The sequence below is a fragment of the Dipodomys merriami genome, unplaced genomic scaffold, assembly GCF_024711535.1.
Source record: "Dipodomys merriami isolate MVZ:Mamm:240054 unplaced genomic scaffold, mDipMer1.0.p SCAF_56, whole genome shotgun sequence".
Lineage (NCBI taxonomy): Eukaryota > Metazoa > Chordata > Mammalia > Rodentia > Heteromyidae > Dipodomys > Dipodomys merriami.
Window position 1 is genome coordinate 1,291,866 of NW_027206135.1, and position 23,013 is coordinate 1,314,878.

Genomic DNA, 23,013 nt, shown 5'->3' on the forward strand with positions numbered 1-23,013 from the left:
GATGCAGTGTGGTGCATGGTGTGTAGGGGTGAGGGGAGCCTGGGGGATGCAGTGTGGTGCACAGTGTGTAGGGGTGAGGGGAGTCTGGGGTGTGTGTGCACTGTAGTGCACGGTGTCTAGGGGTGAGGGGAGCCTGGCGGGGCGTGTGCACTGTGGTGTGCACTGGCCAGGCTGGGCCCCAGGTCCACAGTGAGTGGATGGAGGTTGGGGAGGCTGGGGTGTCTCTCTCTGCCTGGGCAGCCCCGTCCTATGGTCTGGATACCTGAACAAACCCTGGCCAGGGAGGACGGCACCCGGGGCGGTCACCTGGTCATGATGGTCTGGATACCTGCACAAACCCCTCCTGGCCAGGGAGAGGACGGCACCAGGGCAGGGCCACTCACCATGGCGGCGGCGGTGGCTGCAGCCTGGGCGGCGGCGGCCTGGTTGACCTGGTACTGGGCGGCCTTGATCTTGGCCTGCAGGTGTGCGGGCGGGTGGAAGTACTTGCACTTCTCCCGGGAGCACCGGCCCTTGATGTAGTCCATGCACACGGTCACTGTGTTGTCGTTGGTGTCCACCATGGTGCTGTCGGCGGGGTGCGCGAACCGGCAGTCGTTCTCCCCGCGGTTGCAGTTGCCGCGCTGGTACTCACGGCACACCTGGGGGGCGGGCGGGGTGGTCAGCGCGGGGGGGGGTGGTCCGTGGGGGGGACCTCAGTCAGCCCGTTGTGGTCAGCCTAGGGGGTCTCGGTCGGGTGGGGCTGTCAGTGCAGGGGGGGGACCCTTGGTCAGCCTGGGCTGGTTAGCCTGGGGGGGCTCAGTCAGCACAGGTGGTCAGCCTGGGGTGGTCATCCTGGGCTGGTGAGTTTGGGGAGGCTTGGCCATTGCAGGGTGGTCAGCACGGAGCTCAGTCAGTATGGGGTGGCCAGACTCTGGGGCTCGGTTATCATGGGGTGGTCAGGCTAGGGGGCTCGTTCAGCCTGGGGCGGTCAGTCTGTGGGGGCTTGGTCAGCACGGGGTGGTCAGCCTAGGGGCTCAGTCAGTATGGGGTAGTCAGCCTCTGAGGCTTGGTCATCATGAGGTGGTCAGCCTAGGGGCTCAGTTAGTATGGGGTGGTCCATGAGGGGGTTATGGTCAGTCTCAGGGGCTCAGTCAGCACGAGGTGGTCACCCTGGGGGGCTCAGTCAGCCTAGGCCCATCAGCCTGGGAGGGGGGCTCAGTCAGCATGGGGTGGTCAGCCTCGGGGGCTCAGTTAGTGTGGGCTGGTCCGTGGGGGGGCTATGGTCAGTCTTGGGGGCTTGGTCAGCTTGAGGGGCTCTGTCAGCCTGGGCCTGTCAGACTCATGGGGAGGGAGCTTGGTCAGCCAAGGAGGAGGATCTGAGGACAGAAATGGCTTTTTCCTTTCCCATATTTTTACAGGTACCCGTTAGTGGCACCATGACCTCTATGCTTACAGTACACCTGGACCAGACACCTCTCCACCCTCATCCTTCCACCCTCTGAAGGCTATGCTTTAATAAAAAGTCTGCTGACAAAAGCTAATTGCAAATCATTAAAAATGTCAGTTGTGCCAGTTGAGTAACTCTATTCCAGTAAAATGCCCTTGAAAAAGGAAATACATTTGTGATCAATGGTAAGTCTAAACAAATACTTTAATCAAAAACCATATTAATATACTAAATAAAACAAAAGATAACTGTACAGGGAAGGAAGATGGCAGACAGATGTTAATCAGAGGAAAAAAGTCAGTGTCTCCAGAAATGAGATGTAGACACATCAAGGACACAATGAACAAGATTTCACAGACACTACGTGTGTGTAATCACGAGGAAATATCAGACAAACTGAAGGAATAGAAGAATTCTTTTGCCAGTCCCAGGGCTTGAACTCAAGGTCTGGGCACTGTCCCGGAGCTTCTTTTGCTCTAGTTCGCTACCACTTGAGCCATAGCCCCACATCTGCCTTTTTCTGAGTAGCTAATTGAAATTATTTCTATGGAGAAGTATAGAACATCCAAGTCAATAGCTTTGTAGTATGATGCTTCTACTTTTACGAGTTGTTTTTAATTGCCAGGGAGTCACAGATGGAAAGAATGATTAAGTTGTGATCTTTCTGCTTGCTTGGTGTCTGCTGGTTTTGGCATGGGGACGGCAGGAGAAGGGACAATGCTTATTTCTCCTTCAGTCACTGTGAGCAGTCCTACAAGGCTCATCTGGGACAGTCTGGCCTTTCACCGCAAGAGGGCAATCCAAACACAGAATGTCCTCAAGACTTGTTTGCTACTGCTTCCGGAAAACAAAACAAACATAAACAAAAACCTCTTTTTAAAACACATACTCCAAAGAAACAGTTTTTAACATTTCCTCAAAGATTCTTTCGGGGAACTTTCTCAATGCAGACACTTTATGCAGCTCTTTACTATGGAGTTAAGCAAGAACCTGCAGTTTAAAAAGTGACAGTTCCCTGGAGTTTGTGTCAATAAAATGAGGGCATCAGAATCCATAGCCTTCACCCTGAGAGTGGCTACTGAAAAGAACAGCTGCTTCAGCGAGGAGCAGTGTGGAGGCTTAGGGTGAAGAGGATCTTGTCTGTCCAACTACTTAAAGATAATAATGAAAAGAAGACAGAGATCTAAAGCTAGTCTTTATGTTCTCTGTGGCCAAAGATGTTTACTCTGATTCCTCTGGAATGCAATGAGAAAAATCGGCTGAAAAATATTTAAGCAAAGTTAGCAACCAGAAATTAGAGAGCATTCCTTTCCAATCGCTGAAGTTTCAAAGTCAACTGCACTTTTTGGCTTTTATATATGAATTCTTCTTCCTGTTTGTTTCTCTTAAGAACCGGGAGAGAAGAAACATACTGACACGGCTACACTCATAGTATTTTAGCCTTGAGAAAAATAAAGATACAAAAAGTCTCTTGTGAAAACTTGTATTGGTGGAGATATAGGCCAGAAGAGCAGGAAAAGTCTGTGAAGTATTAGACAGGCAATGATGAAATAGTCCTGCCGTGAATGAATGAGCTGTGAGGAGCTTCTAAAGTACATTCTCCCTAGTGACCACCCACCCAGCAGTGGGGTCCTGCCCTGGCCTGCTGAAACAGGCCTGGCCTGTCCATGTTCATTCTGGGAATGTCCAGAAAATGTCGGTCTCTGCTGATCCCCACCCACAATACTTTCAGATGTAGTTTATGTTAGCAAATTATAAATGATAAAATGTCTACTGGTTTCATCTCATAATTTATATCAGGATGAGAAACTCTAAGATCTACCCTGCAGAGAATTAGAATGGAGGATGAAATCCCATCTAACATCTTAGCAACATTGCAGTTCTTTTCCTTCTTTTCCAGTCTTCTGTCTGAATGCAGTTATAAATAGTTGTAATTATAATTACTACTTGGAAACACTCTGGGGCAGCAATATATCTACATGGAAACAATGCCATACATTGCTATGCAGCATGTTTGATGGCAACAACACATTTTATCACCAAGTTTGTAACAATGTAAATCTTTTGGAGGCTACATCCATCATTCCTATATTACAAATAATATTCATGACTACAGGTGCTTTCTAAGCATAGCTGTAGGAACAGCATTAGTGGTTTAAGAAATTAAAGCATTTTCTATAGCATGATAAATGTTTTTCCAAACTAAATTAAAATGATGAGCCAGAGTGGGGGGGTCATGCAAGCGTAAATCCTGAATTCAAACACCAGGACCATCAAAAGAGAAGGAAGAAAGAGGGAAAAAAGGGAGAGAAGAGGAAGAGGAAGAAGATCAGACATAAACATAAAATGTGGCTTAGTGGGTCAGGCACCAGTGGCTCACACCTGTAATCCTAGCTACTCAGGAGGCTGAGACCCGAGGATCACAGTTCAGAGCTAGCCCCTGCAGGAAAGTCTGTGAGACTCTGACCTCCAATTAACCACCAAAAAGCCAGAAGTGGAGCCACATGGGGTTCAAGGAGCAGAGCTTTTAAGTGAAAAAGTGTGACTTAGTGAAAAAGAGAAGATTCACTTTCTGGATCAGGTAAAATTATACATATCAATAGGAAAAAATGGACAAGAGAATGTTTTCAAAGCAAAAATCAACACTTGAGTGATAAGATTTGATGAAAACATGTAAATTCTAAATGTTCACAGAAAATACCTCTGGCATAATTATAAACTTCAAGCAGCCAATAGAAACATTAACTAGGAAAGCTTTGAAAAGAAAGGTGGCTCGGCAGTGTGTCTTTTGTGATTATTGAGTGGTTGGGGGGACAGAGATGGTTTGGGGTCAGAAATTGCAGCCAGAACAGTGTAGGTCTTAGGAAGAGTATTAAATCCTTCGTGTCAAAGCCCTGAAGACTTAGGGAAAATCATGTTGACATCTGACTTAGTTCAGCCCTGGAGATGATGTGACGTTGTTTTTAGAAAAGCAGTATCCTGTCTGTCCTCACTCTATCTGGGAAACTAAGTCAGCTAACATGTTCACTCTTATTTGTTAGCTGACAGCACAAAACTCACAGGTGACAGGCTGGGGGTGGGTTTAATGTTCAAACACAGGAACGGAGCTCATTGTAACAGGCAACAGGCACCCAGTCTGTTTCAATATTTTGCCAAAACTGATGATCAGTATATTAGGACCTTATTAAAAACATGTGCATTCATGTTGCTTCTAACTGTCCTCACAAGACTATGCCAGGTGTGCAAGTATGGGCAGGCACCATGCGGCATTCTGTGGTTAAAAGGCTCAATACAAACACACTCCCGGGGATGGTGAGCCTACGAGCCCTGTGTGTATGACTGCTTTGCATCACAAATGGAAGATGGGCCTTTCCATGATTATGTCCTTGAACATCTGGTTTACTGCCTCCCTTCATTCATTACCAAGACACTGGATAGTGGTTCAGTGCCTAGCGCTGCTCTCCTGAGAACTCTTCCTGAGGCTGATAACAAAACAGCAGCGGGATGGCTTTGAAGATCTCCTCCCGAGGCTTCCGCTGGGAGGAGCTTTGGTCCTTCTCCAGGGGTCGGAAGACCCTGTCACCCCAGGACTTGTGGTGCATGGATTCCCAGTGAGCAGACACGGGAAGAGCTGTGCACACTTATTCTTACCATGGCAAGAGAAGAGAGAGAAAACCAAGGCTTCCTTTCAGACGACCTGAAATTAATTCTCCATTCTCTCACAGGTTTTTGAATACTGTGACCTTTCTACCTATCATAATCATTAATTCATTCATGTTGGCTACAGACTGTACCTGTGCTTCACAACAGCCAGTTACAATCATGTGTTAAGCAGAGCCACAACCCAAGGCTCACGATAGAAGGGTCAGGGGAACAGAACCACCTCAGACTAAGCACAAAACAATTTACAACACTGGAAGTGCCAGCCAGAAACATGCTCCTTCGCATCCCTTTCCCTACACTAGTTTCCCTGGGAAATAAAGCAATGACAGGATTTCATTTTTGAGGACTGTATCACGCATGTGCCCGGCAAATGGTTAGGAACATTCTGAAATTGAGACCTTCCTAGATACACACAATAAAAGTCACTAAGAAAGACATGGGTGCTTATGACCTAAGTTCCTGCTAAACTCACAAACTATCTGGGTCATTTATGTCTATCTAAGGGTTTACTTTGCCCACAGTAGTTAAATCCTTCATGGTTTCTCAGTCATGGGTGCTACCTATCAGAGAAAGAGGAAAAGGGGGCTTAGTGCAAGTGGGCTTCTTTGACCTTTCCAGTTTCCACTTCTGCCTATGTCTGCAGTTGCACCATGCTGAAACTCTAGACAACTACTTCCAAATCAGGTCTGGGACTTTTAATTTCTTCCTCTTGTAGCAACAGCCAGGTCCCACCGTCCTTGGCTGTGGGACTCACTCACCAAGCCGTCTTCTCTGAAACACGCTTGCTTTCCTCAAGTGCCCACTCCGCCAGGATGCATTGCCGGTTCAGTGGAAATACTGAGCAGCTCACAAGAAAACTTGCGAAAGCAAATTCCAGCATGCTTTGTGTGCAGAATTAGCTTTTGCTTTCTCTTTTGGAGAAGGGCTCGGGACACTTGGCTACTGTGGACCTCGGGCAGCACACGTCTAGGAAGTGCTCAGCTGTGTTGGACATCTTTCCAGCCCTGAGGGAACTGCCATTGTAAACAGCCAGCAGCCACACATGGATGTTATGCTGGACCCACGTACATACATGTACCACGCACAGTACATACACACAAGTATGTAGCACACCTATTTTCTTATACGGCCTTACAAATACTAAGCCAGATGGTCACTTCGGCTTCCCAAAGCCATTCTGGCTGAGGGGAGGCTGAGAAGGCTGACAATGAGACCCGCCACCTACCTCTAGTCTGTCCGTGCGCATCAGCTTCTGTGCCGCGGCCGCCGCAGCCGCAGGCACTGGGACGCCAGGATTCCCCGTCACCAGCATGGGTGCCGTAGGCAGGATCTCGGCAGGAACCAGGCTCGGGGACACAGGGCCCAGGTAGGGATTAAAGGCCGCAGATGCATTGGTTGCTAAGCTCGGTGCAACTGAAAACATTGGCTGAAAGTACAACAGAGTAGAATTTCACAGCAGGCCCAAGCCAGAGCTGATCTCTGCACAGCCTTCGGACCCATCCATCTGCCCATCACTGGCCTCGGACCCCTGCCCCTTGCCCCCTGCCATGTGTTTTGCCTCTGTTGACCCCAGTTTAGCAGAAGGGTATTTTCATAAGTAAGCAATCATCAGACTGATATTTTTATGTTTGCTAAAATATAACAGATAAAGTATCAATTAGATCTTCCACAGTGATGTTGAAGTCTATAACACTTGGGATTTCCTTTTTAAGAAACAGACCAACCATCCAGTCTCCACCCCATCCCCTGTAATACAAGGTCTTTTCTAGGAGGTCCATTTCATAACTGCTGAGCTGGATATACTTGACAGGTCTGTTGATGAGTGCCAGCAGGTTGTGGGTGCCCGTTATCTAAATAAATACGGTGGACTCTCAGAGTTCGAAGCATTTGTTATCAACACTCAATGTAAACTGCTAATACATCTCTTGGGCGTGCGAACGGTGCTGATGAGGGAGCCGTCCCATGATCACTCGCTTTCTGGAGATGGTGAGTGCTGGCTAGCCTGTCACATCTGTGTGTCAGAGTGGATTTATCTCATGAGGGACAACAGGAGTTGAGAGGGGAAACTGAGAAGAACATTCCCAAAGCAATGCTACAGAACTGTTCTAGAAAATACATGTGATTAGCATCGAATAAATTACTGCAAGACACAATTTCTGTCAGAAATGCTCTGAAGGATACATACTGCCTCAATCTGCTGATAGAGATTTGTGTGTTATAAAACATGTTTGCTATTGAGTAGAATGAATGTACCCTGAAATCTAAGAACACAATTTCCCACCTTATTTTTGAGAATTGCAACCCTTAAGCTTTAACAATATTTGTCTTTAAAATTAGAAAATAAACATCTCAGAACATAATGGATCTTGTGTGTTAGGATACACTTTAACAATTTATTTTATCTGGTGGTAAGAAATAGCTCCACAGAACATTCTGGTATGGAGAGTTGACATTCAGTCAGAACGACAGAAGGGTGTGCCTGCTGGCACAGTGCATGCGGCTGTGGGACAAGGCTGTGCACCACGTAAGCTCCATGCTGCACACACCACAGGTGCCCGAGGACCACACAGTGCTACAAAGCAACGCTCCTCTAGTCTGGCTCTGATGCACATGGCCTATGGGACCGGGAGCATGGCTCATAGAATAATCCTTCAAGCAGAGCCTACTAACAGGCAATAATCATCCCTCGGAATTACGCTCTCTCTCTCTCTCTCTCTCTCTCTCTCTCTCTCTCTCTCTCTCTCTCTCTCTCTCTCTCTCTCTTTCTCTCTCTCTCTCTCTGTCAGTTGTGGGACTTGAACTCTGGGCCTGGGTACTGTCTCTCAGCTCTTTAGCTCAAGGCGAGCACACTACTGGTTAAGCCACAGCGCCACTTCCAGTTTTCTGGTGGTTTATTGGAGATAGGAGTCTCATTAACTTTCCTGCCCAGGCTGGCTTTGAACTGCCATCCTCAGCTCTCAGCCTCCTGAGTAGCTAGGAGGACAGGTGTGAGCTACCAACACCCAGATGAATTGTTTTCTATACACTTGTTGTGTAAATTGTTTTTCTGACTTATTTAGCACAGCAAGTTTGAATCTGAAGCACTTGAAGGCAATTTCCCCAAGTACAGTGCAAAGCATCATTTAAAAAACGGAAACGTCAACCATTTGGCCAGCATTATTGGACGCTGCTCCCCATGAAGTACCGTGGTTTGCTGAATGGGCGGTCTGTAGCACAAGCTCTATACCCTGAAACCTGAGTCTAGAAAAGTTGCAAGGAAAGAAGGAGTGTGATTTTCCTTCAGTGCAAAATTTCTGCACCACTTGTGTGGCGCTGCTTTCTCCAAGAGCTCCCTGAGGGGTAGGTCCATGCTGAGGGTCAGAGGACACCGTGTGGGAATCAGATCGTGAGTTTGTGAACAGTGGCACCTGGGCCAGTCCTCTGTGCCCCGCCCTCCACTGTGGCTTCCTGACTGGCAGTCTCAAAGACAGTCAGAAGGGCAGTGCTAGCCTCAAGCAGCCCCGTCTCCCCTGAGCACCACATGACGTGTGTAACTATGTGACCAGCCTAGGCGCTGCCCTCTACAACTTGTGATCATGACTCACAGATATCTGTGCTGCAAGAAGGTGGAAGGTCATCTTCCGACAGCCTTTGGCAGAACAGCATCCACAGAGATAAACAAATGGTGGGCTTACCGATTCTGAGGTTGTTTGTGAGCTTGTTTGTTTTAAAGGAGACGTTTTAAAGGAGACATGCTGCTTCCATTAAGCTACTCAGGCTTCATTATAAATGAAAATATTATTCCCTTTCACATCATGACCCTAGTTAACTACACAAACATGACTATTGCTAGTGGTTCCCATGTGTTGTGTGTGAGCTTTGTGCTCTGTGCTAAACCTGTGGTGTTGCGGTTAGTTCTCCTCTAATATAAATCCTTAGAGATTGCTTCTCTCTTCGGCCTTTTTTTTGGGGGGGGGGTAGTCTCTGTTCAATCTCCAGATCACAGAACAATGTGAGCTCAGCACAATGAAACTTCACTGAAGGAATGCTTGGACAGACAGATGCAGCTGGGTGGATGGACAGATGGATGCATAGATGGATGGACTGATGGGTGGCTGGCTGGCTGGACAGATGGATGGGTGGATGAGTGGATGCCTGAACAGATGGATGAGGCATGGGGACAGATGGATGCATAGATGGATGGACTGATGGGTGGGTGGGTGGGTGGCTGGCTGGCCAGATGGATGGATGGATGGATGGATGAGTGGATGCTTAGACAGACGGATGAATGGGTGGATGGAAAGTGGATGCATGGGTGGATGGATGGACGGATGGGTAGGTGGGTGGATGTTTCAATGGACAGTGGATGCATGGATGGACAGATGGGTTGATGGATGGATGGATGGATGGCCGTGCATGGATGGAAGGTCAGATGGGTAGATGACTGGATGCTTGGATGGACAGATGGTTGATGGAGGGATGGATGGGTGCATGGATGGATGACAGCCTGCAGGGAGATTATTAGACCTATTTTTCATATTAAAGGCTCACAAAGCACGTGAAGGTAGTAACCAGGGATTGGATGTGAGGCCTGACACACACAGGTGTAAATGTCGAACTCCACACGGTTCTGAGATCAGTGGCTCTCGATGAGCTAGGTACACATTACAATCACCAGGGTACTTTGAATGTGTGACTGTCCTAGCCATCCCTACCCCAGGATCACCGACAAAAGCATCTGCCACAGGAGAGGTGGCAGTGCTTCACTAAAAGTTCCTGGTTGGTATTAATTCCATGTACTAGCTGCCCAGAAATGTGTTCACTTTTCTAGGGAGACATGCCCCTTATGATCCTCTTACTGTGAATGTGACTTTTCCTCCACAGAACAGGAAGCTTCCTCCTCAAGTCGCCCAGTCCGCCACCACCAACTACGAAGGGGCCTCTCCCACATGGGGCTCCCAGAAGTTCCCATCGCAGCAGTGCAACATTCATCCCTGAGCCCCATGCTCAGAACTATCTCCTCCATACCCACTGGACTGAAGACTCCAGAGGACAAGCTGTGGACTTGATCAACACACACACATACACACACACACACACACACAGGCAGACAGACATATCTACAGACACAGACATACTTACAGACACAGACCCACAGACATACACATAGATGTACATATATAGATACACAGACATACACAGACACACAGACATACAGACACACAGACATATCTACATACACAGACATAGCTACAGACACAGACATATCTACAGACACAGACATACCTACAGACACAGACATACTTTCAGACACAGACCCACAGACATACATAGACATAGGTGTACATACAGTGACATACATACATACACGCAGACACATACCAATATACGTACAGTCACACACATAGATATACATACAGATACTAACACAGACAGACATATAGATACACACACACTATATATATATATATATATATATATATATATATACACACACTCTATATGTAAGTATAAATCAAGTGGCCTACAAACAAGGTTTCTACAATTACCTAAATTCATATATTATGGATTTGCTAACTGCTTTTTTTGGCCACACGAACTAGCCAATACATTAAATATGTTTTTTAGAACAGGTATTTGAATATTTGAAAGAGACCTAATTATATTTCCTCTCTTGCCCCCAAATTTAACTTCAACCAGGAATATTTGAAAATTTAATTTCTATTTGCTTCACAATTTTTACATTAAATTTTATAAGTGTAGTCACTATGCAGTAAATGCTCAATATGTCAGAAGAGTTATTTATTTTAAAACTCTGTGAGACAGCATTTGTTTCATAAGTGTTTATAATTCTTAATAAAATGGAAGGATGTGACAAAATATGCCCATCAGTATCCTTGAGATTATGGAACAGAAATTTTAAAAGTCAGATTTTGTACATTTTCTATGTGTGTGAAGATCAAGCCTACAAGCAGTAAAAAGAAAAGGCATTTTAAAGAATTCACAGCACATAAACAAGGTATATAAAGCTGCTTCTAAGCACAGCTCTATGCCTGGCTAGAGCTGTAACTAGTCTCAATAAACAATTATTTTAATAAAGTCAAGAAGAGAGTTACCAAGAAAATTTACATTACAAATTCTTCTTTTCTAAGAAGGGAGCAGGTGACAACAATCAAATCAACAATGCTTTTAAAAACTGCCCTAGACTGATTTATGAGTGGACAGATCACAAAAGTGTTTGCTTTAGCTTCAGATTCCTTTCATCCTTCAATATGTCACTGTGCAACAGCCAACCCTAAAGTGCCCTTTCTGGCCCTCGTTGGACAAAGCTGACAAAAAACAGAACCCCATTTGTCCACTGTTAGCAGTGTGAGGAGTCACAGGACCCCAATGCAAACAGGATAAGTGAATGGATGGGTGGATGGATAGATGGGTGGATGGACAGATGGATAGATAGGTGGATGGACAGATGGGTGGATGGATAGGTGGATGGATGGGTGGATGGATGGATGGATGGATGGATGGGTGGATGAGTGGATGCGTGGATGGATGGATGGATGGATGGATGGATGGATGGATGGATGGATGGATGGATGGATGAATGGGTGGATGGATGGATGGATGGATTGGTGGATGGATGGATGGATGGGTGGATGGATGGCAACTCAATAGTAAGATGAAGAAGCATTTTACCAGACATTCTGGATGAAGTGCCAGTCTCTACCACAAGGTGGAGACACAGGAAAGCAAGCATGGATTCTAGGTGAATTAAAGGTCCAGGAGTTCTTGGCAGCGTGCAAAGGATGACTTCAACAAGTGCTGCAGAACAGCAGTCAAGCTGGTCAGAGCAGCAAGGACCCTCTGGAGACCTGAGACTCTAGCCGTGCATTTCAAAGTGTTACATGAGGACAGGTCAGAAACCAGGCACAGACACCCCTCTGGATCCCAAGGAAAGGCAGCGGAGGCCTGCCAAGGGAGCTCTAGGGGTCAGAGCCACTTTTGCCACCTCCATGGTGCTAGGTCCTCTGAGGGGCTGGGTGGAGTGCCAGGACAGGAGGGGAATTCCTGGGGACTAAGGAAGCACATCAGGTGCCCCCTCAGGTGCAGTGAGGATGTCTACGCCGTGGACAGATTTCTCCTTTGAATGTGTATGACAAAGTAGCAGTGATATTAAGCAATGGCACTAATTTACCTTTCAGGTTTAGATCACTACAGTTTTCCTTTTTTATCTGGTGATACTGGAGTCCAATCTCAGTCCATGCCTCCCAGGAAGACATTCCACCACCCGAGTCAACCCCTGCCTCATGCTTCCATTATCTCCCAAGATCATTATGGTCAAGAGGGAAAAACACATCTGCTAGCATTTTCATTAGAAATGACAGTAGAACTAATGCCAACAATTCTACAAATAAATACAATTATTTATTTCCAACTCATCTTTTTTCAGCTTGTATTATGATACTTACTGGCAGCATCCTGCAGGGGATGTCTTTACAACTTTCCACCCCCTATTGAAGAAGGTTGGAGGCTTGTACAAGTCACTCCAAACCTAAAGCTGCTGGGGGCCTGTCCCCATACACGATCCAAACATAAACACTGGGACCAGGCATAGCTGGGTTCAAATCTTGGCCTGCCACTCCCCAGCTGTGCAACCAGACACGTTACTTAACTCTCTGACTTTTAACTTTAACCTGGACATTACCTACTTTGTGGGATAGTTGTGAGAACAGAAAATATAAAAAGTGCTGAAGTCAGTACATGCCCTTAAAAATTATATTTGTCTCAAATCTGATTCCTCCTTCTCATCCTTGGCTCGGTGCAGTTCACAACAACCTAAAACAAAATCTACGAAAGCAAAAAGCTCGCCCACAAATCCCTGCATTAACCAAGTCTTCCCAGCATCATGTTCTGAGGTCATAAATTTATAGACCCTTATGAAATCCTCTCTAACGGGGCAGACAACGAGAAGCCAGACCCGAGGACCTGACACTGGCTTCTCTTTGAAAGCATCAGCTGGTATGTGTTCATGACCGTGCTACATTCTGGGGTGCAGTCTCCAGGACTGGGGTGCATCTCTGCGACCAGCTTGTGTCTGGACCCACAGTATCATTTCTTGTTCTTCTACCAGTCCTTTGGTCTTCTATGACCAAAGCCGTGAAGCTCTGCCGAGAACCTCTTCCCTCTAACTTAGCTTTTTGTTCATTAGGTGATCACTGCTCTCTGCCACATGCCAGGCACAGTACTGGATGCTGCCTCATCTGCTTACATTTCTGCCGTTGCACCCTCCTGTGCCTGCCGCGGGTCTGGGGAAGAGGGGAGAAATGGCCTGGGCCAAGACAGCTAAGACAACATCAGCGACTACACTACAAGAGGCCTCTTTGCTCTGTCCTCCCACCATGGCTGCACCTGCTTTGCTCTGCCACTGCTTGGCCCTGAGTCAGGTCCCATGCATGCGCGATCACCGGCACCATTCCATGTGAGCAGCCTGGCTGCTTCTAGCTGAGAACTCCTGTCTGTAGATACATACCACCGTCTCAGCAAACACCCCGGGCACCCCGAGTCTTCGTGTGATCACTCAGCTGATGGAGACAGCATCAGTGTCTCACGTGGGGTTTTGAAGGCAAATTTCCTGGGTAAAGCCTTCTCTACAGTTATTAAAAAACCCAAATACTTTAAAATCAAAATACTAAAATGACTTCTACACGTTGTACAGTTACTCTGAATAAAGTAAAATTTTAGACTGTCATCTCCAGACCCTGTAGCAGAAGGGTAATTCCACCTCCAATGCAGCCACACATTTGAGGAAACAGGAACAAAGCCTCCGTGTGCTGAAAGCTAAAATGCCACTCTTCTGTCTACACAGAGAACTTGTATAACAAAAGCATCAGAAAGCAGAGTTAGAGTCCGGTGGCTCCGAGTAACTGTGTACACAAGACGCCTCTGGTTTCTGCTGTGAGTGATAATGTGGGCAGCTCGGCCCGAGTCCGACCGAGGGTGAGATCAGAGAATGGTCTGGGATGACAGCTGGAAGGCGCTGGAGGCTGGGCGCGGGCCCTGGCTGGGGCCAGAGCCTGGCCAGGGCCGGGACCGTCCCCTACAGGCCTCAAATCAAACCTGAAGATCTCCAGGTGTTCTGTGGCAATACCATGTCAAGTTTCCATGGAAACAAGTCTCTTGCTCACAGGGGAGACCTACGCGGACGTGGCAGCTGACCTCTGACACTGCCTGTGACTGTCAAGGGCAAGGATATTTGTCCTCTACTTTCTTTTAGAAAGAATGACTACAACTAAAGACATTTAACCAAACAGGAATTCCATGCTATTCGAACAGGACATGTAAAATGAGTAGATGTCATAATATACCTAAATCACATTCTTAACTGAGCCTCCAACAATGCAATAAAATAAAAGATGAGCTTAAAACAAAGAATCAGTGATTACAGTCTCTCACCTCTACTGCACAGCACTGATCATTGGAACATGAGGCTTCCTCCCACCTCAAAATGCAACCCTCTCCCCCCACACTTTTGGGAATGATGGTTGCGTTAAGTTCTCAGAGAGAATAATAATTGTGTTGAGTTCAGGTGCTAAAAATGCATAAGGAAAAAAGTTAGCACAAAGGTGACAATTAGCATGCCAGAAAAATGTCCTGACTGCATGATATTGTAATAAGCCATTAACACAATTTCCCTAATCATTGCAAGTTTATCAGGCATTTAAATTTAAATATATAACTACAACATCCACAATTAACCTAAAAAGCTTGTCTCTACACATGCACACCAAAATTCAAATAAAGAGTTACCCCATACACTGTGGTTTGTTTTTGTTTTTGTTTTTTTGCTTTTACATCAACTTTATTCTCAGAATAAAGTTTATTCTGTATGAGTTAACAAACCCTCAGATTGCCAACTGTTGTAGGAATCATATCCCTTCTTACATGTACCAAAATCTCATATCAATGATGAGTTCTGGGTTGCAAAAGAAGATTTACTGTTTGCACCTGTCTGTAAGGCTTTGTTACAAATTAAACAAAGACACACACACAAGTGCTCTACCCCACATACTGTTAAGCAAACATTCAAGACCTATGACTACTCATAGCTTATCAAATTTATCTTTTTTAAGTGCTTGTAGTTTCTGCCCTCATATCTGCTCCCCTTGATGGTACTTCTAAGTCCATTTTGATGAGCTGCCACAGTGGGAAGTTGCCCAGCATTTGTGACTTTAAAATAAATTTCAATATAAGTTGTAAAAGAATCATTAAGCCTCCTTTTCAAGAAAGACAACTAAAAGGATTCTTTTAAAAGAGGAGGACGTAGAGAACTAGCCTCAAAATTAACGTATATATGCCCATTAAAAATTTAATATTAACTTTAAAGGTAGCCTGAAAGGCATATGACTCTACTAATGATGTTGATGACTATTTTAAGTAACACCATGTTAACATCTGCAAAGTCTTAGGATGTATTTTGAAGAAAATTTTAGAGCATGGTGGTAATAATACAAATTGCTATAATGCAATAAACAATGCAAATAATGCAACAGCAATGGTTTGCTAGAAGCCGAGTGACCTCAAGTGTGAAGGTGGCTTTAGGTCTGACTGATAAATCATCCTCCCTGCAAAACACTGGACAACAGGCACTTCCCATCATCCCTCAGCACCGACCCAGACCCCTGTCGCTCCACCCCAGGGCAGTGGCCCGGAGTGAGCTTACCACTGGCTGCAGCGGTGCCCCTGGCATCATGGCATTCGCCAGCTGCATTTGCTGGGCCAACATGGCCATGTTCTTCTGCTGGATCAGGTTATTGCGCCCATTTATCTCCAACTGCGTTTTCAAGTGTGGGGGTGGATGAAGGTATTTGCAGTTCTCCCTGGAGCAACGGCCCTGGAGAGACAGAAGGAGCAAAATCATCTTAACAAGAATACAATCAGCCAACTGAAAAGCAAAGTAATCATGAAGGCAGGCCATCCAAATAAACCTGTGTCGGGCTTTAAACCTGCAGGACTCATATCATCTTCTCACACACATCCAGAATACATAATACAGCCAGCCAAATGCATCTAGCATGGTAAAGGATTAAGACATTTGCAAAAGTTTAAAATCCTTGAGAAGCTTCTTTATTTTAGTAATTTTTATTTAACCAGAATTCTAGATTCAAATTAAAAAACAAAAACAAAAACAAAAAAACCTCTACAAACTTCTAAGGTCAAACACTACAACAAAGAAAGTTAAATGAAGACTATCAGGCTCCAACCACATATCTTCCTGGTAAACTATTAAGAAATATTGTTTACAATATAACTTCTACTTTTCAGAGATACATCTAATTCCCATTTCTCAACAATGATAAAACAACCAGAAATGACTATATTCTCTCTCGAAATAGTTGACAACCTAATCTTTGAAGAATGAAAATGAGCTATTATAAAATAGTAAATACAAGTGAGCCTTCTTCTGGGGAGGCTTCTTCCATCAACTTTATTTCTTAAAGTCTGAGCATGCACCATTGTATATACTGTCAAATTGTATTGACAGTAATGGTTTCATCAGATACACTGACAACTTCTTTGACTAATAAATCTATCTAAAGCCACTTGTAAAGCAGAATATTCATTTTAAGTCATCAACCTCATTCCCTTTCTCTTACATTTTTTCCCTTTGGAAAATTCAAGATAGCTTAATTTGACTTATGATTGTAAACTGACTCCGAAAACTGATAATGTTCATGATAAAATGTGGCAATTCTCATTCGAATACTCTGCTGTGGCTCGTTAAGGGGCCTTGGTACACTATGATAATGTAGGGTGCTATCTGCTATTTTAACAGGCTTGACTTGAAACTGGTAGCAACAGGACACAAAGGCCCACACAGGTCTGTATAGGTCTCAAGACCTGAGGTAGAAAGCCTGGGCTAGAATTCAGTCTTCATGATTATGATTAAGTTTCTTGCTCAATGCTAGCACTCCTCCACTTGAGACAGAGCTCTCCTTCCAGCATTTTGCCGGTTAAATGGAGATATGAGTCATCAGAGTTGCCTGCCTAGTCTGGCTTCAAACATGGATCCTCAGCTCTCAGCCTCCTGAGTAGCTAGGACTACAGCCATGAACCTATAGGCATGCAGCCCACTACCACAATTTAAATCACAGTTCAAACAACATAAACACAAAACATTGGCATGCTTGTAATATGTATTTGTTCTAGCTATTAATAGGTCCAGAAATTGACCAACATTTACGTATCTATGACTTATTTCCCATAAAATCACATTGTTTTGATTTATGCTGAGTTCACAGACACATTGTTATTAGCTTAAGAACCTCAACTCAAATAATCAGGAACAATTTAGAATCACAAGATAAAGTGCAAAGCACAGCTGGCCAAATAAATAAGTGTACAGATGACAATCTGTTGTGTTCAGGACTAGCCAGACAGGGCCCCTAGAGAAAACCGGCCACCATTTCAGCATAAACAACGTGGCTACGAGGGTCTGTTTCTCAGGATCCCCACTTCACACTTCACACTGAAACTGGAGTTATTGAAGAGTAGATAAGTGGAGTATGCAGGAGATTCACGCTGCCCATTTCCACCCTTAGTAACTAATACAGAGACAGCCTGGGCCTGGACCAGGCCTTGCCCCGGACCACAAACCCAGTTCTAGATCCCAGAGCTGCTGGACTGGTAGGGAAAGGGAAGGCTGAGCTGGCGCGGCGTGTCTGTGCACCACCATGTGGTCAGTGGAAGCTCAGGTCTCTGGGTTTTACTGAGTTTGCCACAGCTCCTCCAAGAGCAGTGCCACGGAACAACCTCCAACGCCCCGCCCACTTCACTCTATTGGACATTTACCTTTAAAAGGCTGCATTTCTAAAACTTGCTGTGGATGTCTCTCCCAGTTTGCAACCACTGCCCTGGAAGCGGGGGTCTGGGTTAACACGTCAGGTAAGTGACAATGCAGAAAACACCTCAGAACACACTCATGTAAAGCCACATGAATGCACATTGACACGTGGAGGGAAAAAAAAATAGGCTAATCTTTCCAGGTGAGAACAGATAAACTTTGCTTCCTAGAAAGTTCAAAATGTTTACCATGGTGCCTGTATTTCTGAGTGACTGTGTCTCACAGATGAAAGGTCAGGGGTTAGCTGGAATGCATACCCTGTAGGGCAAACCGAGCAGCAGTCCTTCCTTTGAGAGCTAACATCAATGCCATGCTGACCGCCACCCATGTCACTGTCCTTTCCAGCGCCACATCTCAGCAGGCATGTGTGCAATGAACTTGAGTATTCCTTAAGAGATGCGTCAAGGCGAACCCTCACCCTAACTGCTCTAGGGACAAGAACAGACGAAAACTAAACTAAATACCACATGGCGATGCTTTTACGCAGAGGCCAGCGATTTAGAGACACAATAAAGCTTGCCGGGGAAAGAGAAGAAAAGGAAACGGGAAGCCTGCAGGTGTGCAGGGGGGGGGGTGGAGAGACAATTGCTAAAGGAGAGCATGGTGAGGCCAAGTGACATCAGGGCTCCTCCGGTGACACTTTATCCGCCACCCCATCAGACAGGGTAATACCCCACCAAAATGCCACCCATCACTCCATCAGCCAAAGTAGCACCCCACCAGACAAAGTAGCACCCCACCAGATAGGGTACCACCCACCAGAGAAAGTACCACCCCACCAGACAAGATACTACCTCACCAAAGTGGCACCCACCACCCCACTAGATGAAGTACCACCCCAGTACACGCCTTGTGGTTCTGCTCTGTGCTTTGCTTGAGTTGACAGCAGGGAAAACTGATTCTCACAGAGCTGTCCGGCAGACATACTTTAGAAACCACTTGTGCTCAGTTCTCCCTAAGCCTTGCTCAGGAACACACTGAATGGGATGAACTGAAAGCTTGCCAGAGACATCAATGTGACACAAGCCATGTTTAGGAGAAAAGAAGATGCTTGCTAGAACTCTGGTCTAGGCCATACTCATTGTTGTATCTTTCTTCTACCCTTTCTTGGGAGAGGGCTGAAATCAGAGCCTCACACTTACTAGTCAGATGCTCTCCCACTGGGTCCACATTGCAAGGCCTTTCCAACATAACCTGTATCTGCATCTCTGAAGAATTCAGTAGAAGCTCTGGATAGGGTTTTACACGTCTATCCCCAGACTAGCTCTGGCCTACAATGCTCCTTCTCAGGGTGGGCCCACAGGCACGAACCCAGACTGACCTTTGGTGGAACGGGAGCTTTGCTGTGTTTTCACCAGTCTAGCCTCCAACAGTAATGCTCCAGATCTCCACTTCTTGAATAGTTGGAATTACAGAAGCAGGCTGCTATACTAGCAGTTCATTCATTTTATTTCTTTGTATTATCATTATCTTTACGTAGTTGTAAAGGGGTTTCAATCCACCCTAGCAGTTCCATTTGTTTTCCATTATTTTTCTATGCCTTCGAAGTAAAGGTGCGTTGTCCAGCCTCAGTCAGATGTCCCCCTGAAGTCTTATCTCCACAAGAGTGCAAGGACAGAGACTGAAGACACAGTTCTAAAGCTACACATGGTGTGACCAGAAGGAAAGATACAAGTTTATATGAATCTTCACCTTCAATAAAGCCTGTGCTGAAATGGTTGTGTATGTGTATGCATGTGATGTAGTTATATATTATGTATACACTAAGATATAAATTAGAATGAAACAGAGTGAACCTACATGACAATTTAGGGAATGGAAAAGCCATTTCCTTGCTCTTTTTAGTACATAATGAAGTACTTGATAATGATTAAAAACAAAATGATGTCTAAGGGACCGAGTAAACATAATTTTAAAAAATCAAAACTTTGGCTGGGAATGTGGCTCAGTGGTAGAGTGCTTGCCTAGCATGCATAAAGCCCTGGGTTTGATTCCTCAGCACCACATAAGCAGAAAAAGCTGGAAGTGGTGCTGTGACTCAAGTGGTAGAGCGCTAGCCTTGAGCTGAAGAAGCTCAGGGACAGTGGCCCCCCCTCAAGCCCCCCCAGGACTGGAAAAAGTAAATAAATTGAAATTGTAGCTGAAATTCAGAATAAACAGTTTTCTATTTTTAATTTTACTTTTTTTCATCTAAAATAAAGAATGTTGTGATTTATGAAGTCATAGTCTGAAGAGACACATTATTCTACTGTCAAATGGTAAACATGGGGTAGGATTAAAATTACAGAGTCATCTTCCATAGAGGAGTAGATCAACAGGGTGCTGCACAGGTGTCAGACCCTGAGCCCTTCTCAGCCCTTCCCTAACACCGAATTCCCAGGTAGGCTTTTTAAATCAGAGCCATTTATTTTAACTGTTAAAATAAAACCCAAACTTCCATTGGGATAGATGAGATATGCAAACATTTTCAAAACACTTTCTGCAGATATTCACTGCTCATATCTTAGCCAAATTTTGGGCATGGAAATTTGACAGCTTCTTATTAAAAATTCTTACCATTTTTCCCCCAAATGATACAAATTTTGCCACAAAAAGCAAACAGCAACATTGGCTAGTCTGTATTATATTATTATGTAATACTAACATAGACACATACACACACATTTTTTTCCTTTCTCCTCTTTTATTATGTTTAAGTAGTTGTCATTATGAATACATCTTGATTACTGTCACCCCTTTGTAAGCTACAATATCTAGTGGTAGGAAATATATGGCAAGAAAATGTTACACACTGGTACTCACACTCACGTATGCACATCACTTACTTGCTTTCCTTCAGTTGGAAAGAAGTTCAATTCACCCTGGGTCTATTTGCTTTTTGCCAGTATTAGAACATAAATCAATGCATTTAGCACAGAATATGCATTAACATTCTTTGATGTGTATTTCTTTTCAACACACTTGTTCCCATAAAGGACTGCTGGCTTACAACAGCACACATGCTGACGTGTGTTCAGAGTGGAAGATGAAGGTGGCAGAGTGCGGTGCATATACCTGAAGCCTCTCCCTCCACCCCTAGGGGCCTCTCCTCATCAGCGCCAGTCACATCTGGGGCCATGTGAATTTTCCTTACAGGAACATTCCAATATACCCTGGTCTCTAGCTGCCAATGTCCCTGTCCGTCACACCGCCTTGTGGACAGGAGAAAGGTTCTAAAATAAAGCCAACCACTGCTTCATGCTATTGACAATTAGTAGGAATAGTACTTACTGGGTAAGGTACCACAACAAAATGGCAGACTGGGTAACTTAATAGAAACTAATTTTCTACAGTTTTGGAGGCTAATTATCTAAGACCAACATTCTGCTAGCTGTTTCATGCATGATGGTACACACCTATAATTCCAGCACGTTGGAGACTGAGGCAAAAGGATATTGCATTTGAGGCCGGCTCAGGCTTCAGAGCAAGTTCCAGGCCAGGGTGTATTATATAAGAAGTCACTGATTTATTTGCAAATAGTATACAATGTCACATAATGAATGTGTAGCATATGCGTTATACATATACGTATGTGTGTGTGTGTGTGTGTATATATATATATATATATATATATATATATATATATATAATCTCCAATTAACCACCAGAAAACTGGAAACGGTGCTGTAGCTCAAAGTGGTAGAGTGCTAGCCTTGAGCATAAGAGCTCCTAGACCGTATCCATGCCCAGAGTTCAAGCCCTATGACTGACAAAATATATATCAAACACTACAAATTTACTATATTTTAATCATACTGAATTATCATATGGTAAATATATTTAAATATATTAACCATAATTTTCCATTCACTTTTTTATTCCCAAATATTCAAACTCTCTAATTGAAGTAAATGAGATTTTTCACTGCATAATTTTCTATTTTTAATACTACAGCACTCACATTTATTTCATAGATCTTTCATCTAAAGAGGAAGAAGCTATTCTTCAAAGCAAGTACACAACTTTTGATTTTAATTTTTTTGGTCTGTCAAGTGACAAAAGCAACAAATGCTTAGCACTAGAAGTTAAGAAAGAAATTAATTCTCCTCTCATTTTGTTAGACAAGTAATCCTCAGTACTCTAAACCTATTGTGACATAAATATGGTAATCCTAATCAATATTTAAACCTTTACTTCTAGATATTAACATAAATAAGTGCTTGGAGCTCAATTCAACCTCAGAATTGAATAAGAGAAAAAAAAGGCAGAAATTTATTCATGTAGTTTTGCTGAAATGGTCCAACACCTTACAAATAGTTTACCACAGATACAATGCTTCCAAATGAAATACAATATAAGGCAAATTTGGCTTTTTTCCATAAAAAGTTCCTGTTGATACACACAAACATATTTATTTGCTCCTACACATGCTCTACTGTGGCTTAATTATTGAGACATCAAGTAATAGAAACCCACAGGCACCCAGCAGTGGGAGTTTCAATGTGAAAGAATGTGTAGCTGACCCCAGGAACATGCACAGAACACCTTCCCACCATTGGCTGACCCAATGTCAAACAAGAGTGTGTGAATTAGACTTTACTAGCTATTTAAAGAGTCATTTCCAGAGTCCAGCGGCTGTTCTGGGCCCCATTTTGTAGAACATTCCTACGCTTTCATGATAAAGATTCTCGGACATAAAAACCAATACTGACATTTACAACCTCCGAAAATATCTTCCCTCCTGACGCAGTATCAGGCACGCTAACTCAAGCCCTGGGACACCGTGACTTTTCTCCCAGGAGCTTAGGGGCTTTGATTGCACAATTTCCATGAATCATCTTGGACATGCCATATCTGAAACCCGACACCTCCTCTCCCAGGCATTACATAATGCGGGAGAGCGGGAGGGGCACAGGGGAAAGGGGGTAGAAAGTCACACACCCTCCTGAGACTGACACACCACCTCCTCCCGACACAGCTTGTATCCGTGAGATTACACGCATGCAGCTGTGGGGCCCGCCAACCTGTCTGTCACCACCCAGTGGGCATGTGTGCCAACCACTAC

General features: G+C 44.6%; 1 protein-coding gene and 1 non-coding gene across 15 annotated transcripts in view; both read right to left on the bottom strand.

Annotated features, from left to right (window-relative positions):
* The window catches only part of LOC138812159 (muscleblind-like protein 1), a 162,329-nt gene that overhangs the window by 18,617 nt on the left and 120,699 nt on the right, over window positions 1-23,013 (bottom strand). For all 14 annotated transcript variants that reach the window (XM_070000108.1, XM_070000095.1, XM_070000106.1 and 11 more), the window contains 3 exons: window positions 15,789-15,959; window positions 6,318-6,518; window positions 384-641 (listed from right to left, as the gene is read on the bottom strand). In XM_070000108.1, the coding sequence (XP_069856209.1) occupies window positions 384-641; window positions 6,318-6,518; window positions 15,789-15,857 (528 nt within the window). In that variant the 5' untranslated portion in view covers window positions 15,858-15,959. The remainder of the gene's footprint in view (window positions 1-383; window positions 642-6,317; window positions 6,519-15,788; window positions 15,960-23,013) is intronic.
* LOC138812259 (small nucleolar RNA SNORA40) lies at window positions 14,996-15,124 on the bottom strand. Its single transcript, XR_011367577.1, has one exon. It is a non-coding gene; the product is annotated as a small nucleolar RNA SNORA40 (small nucleolar RNA).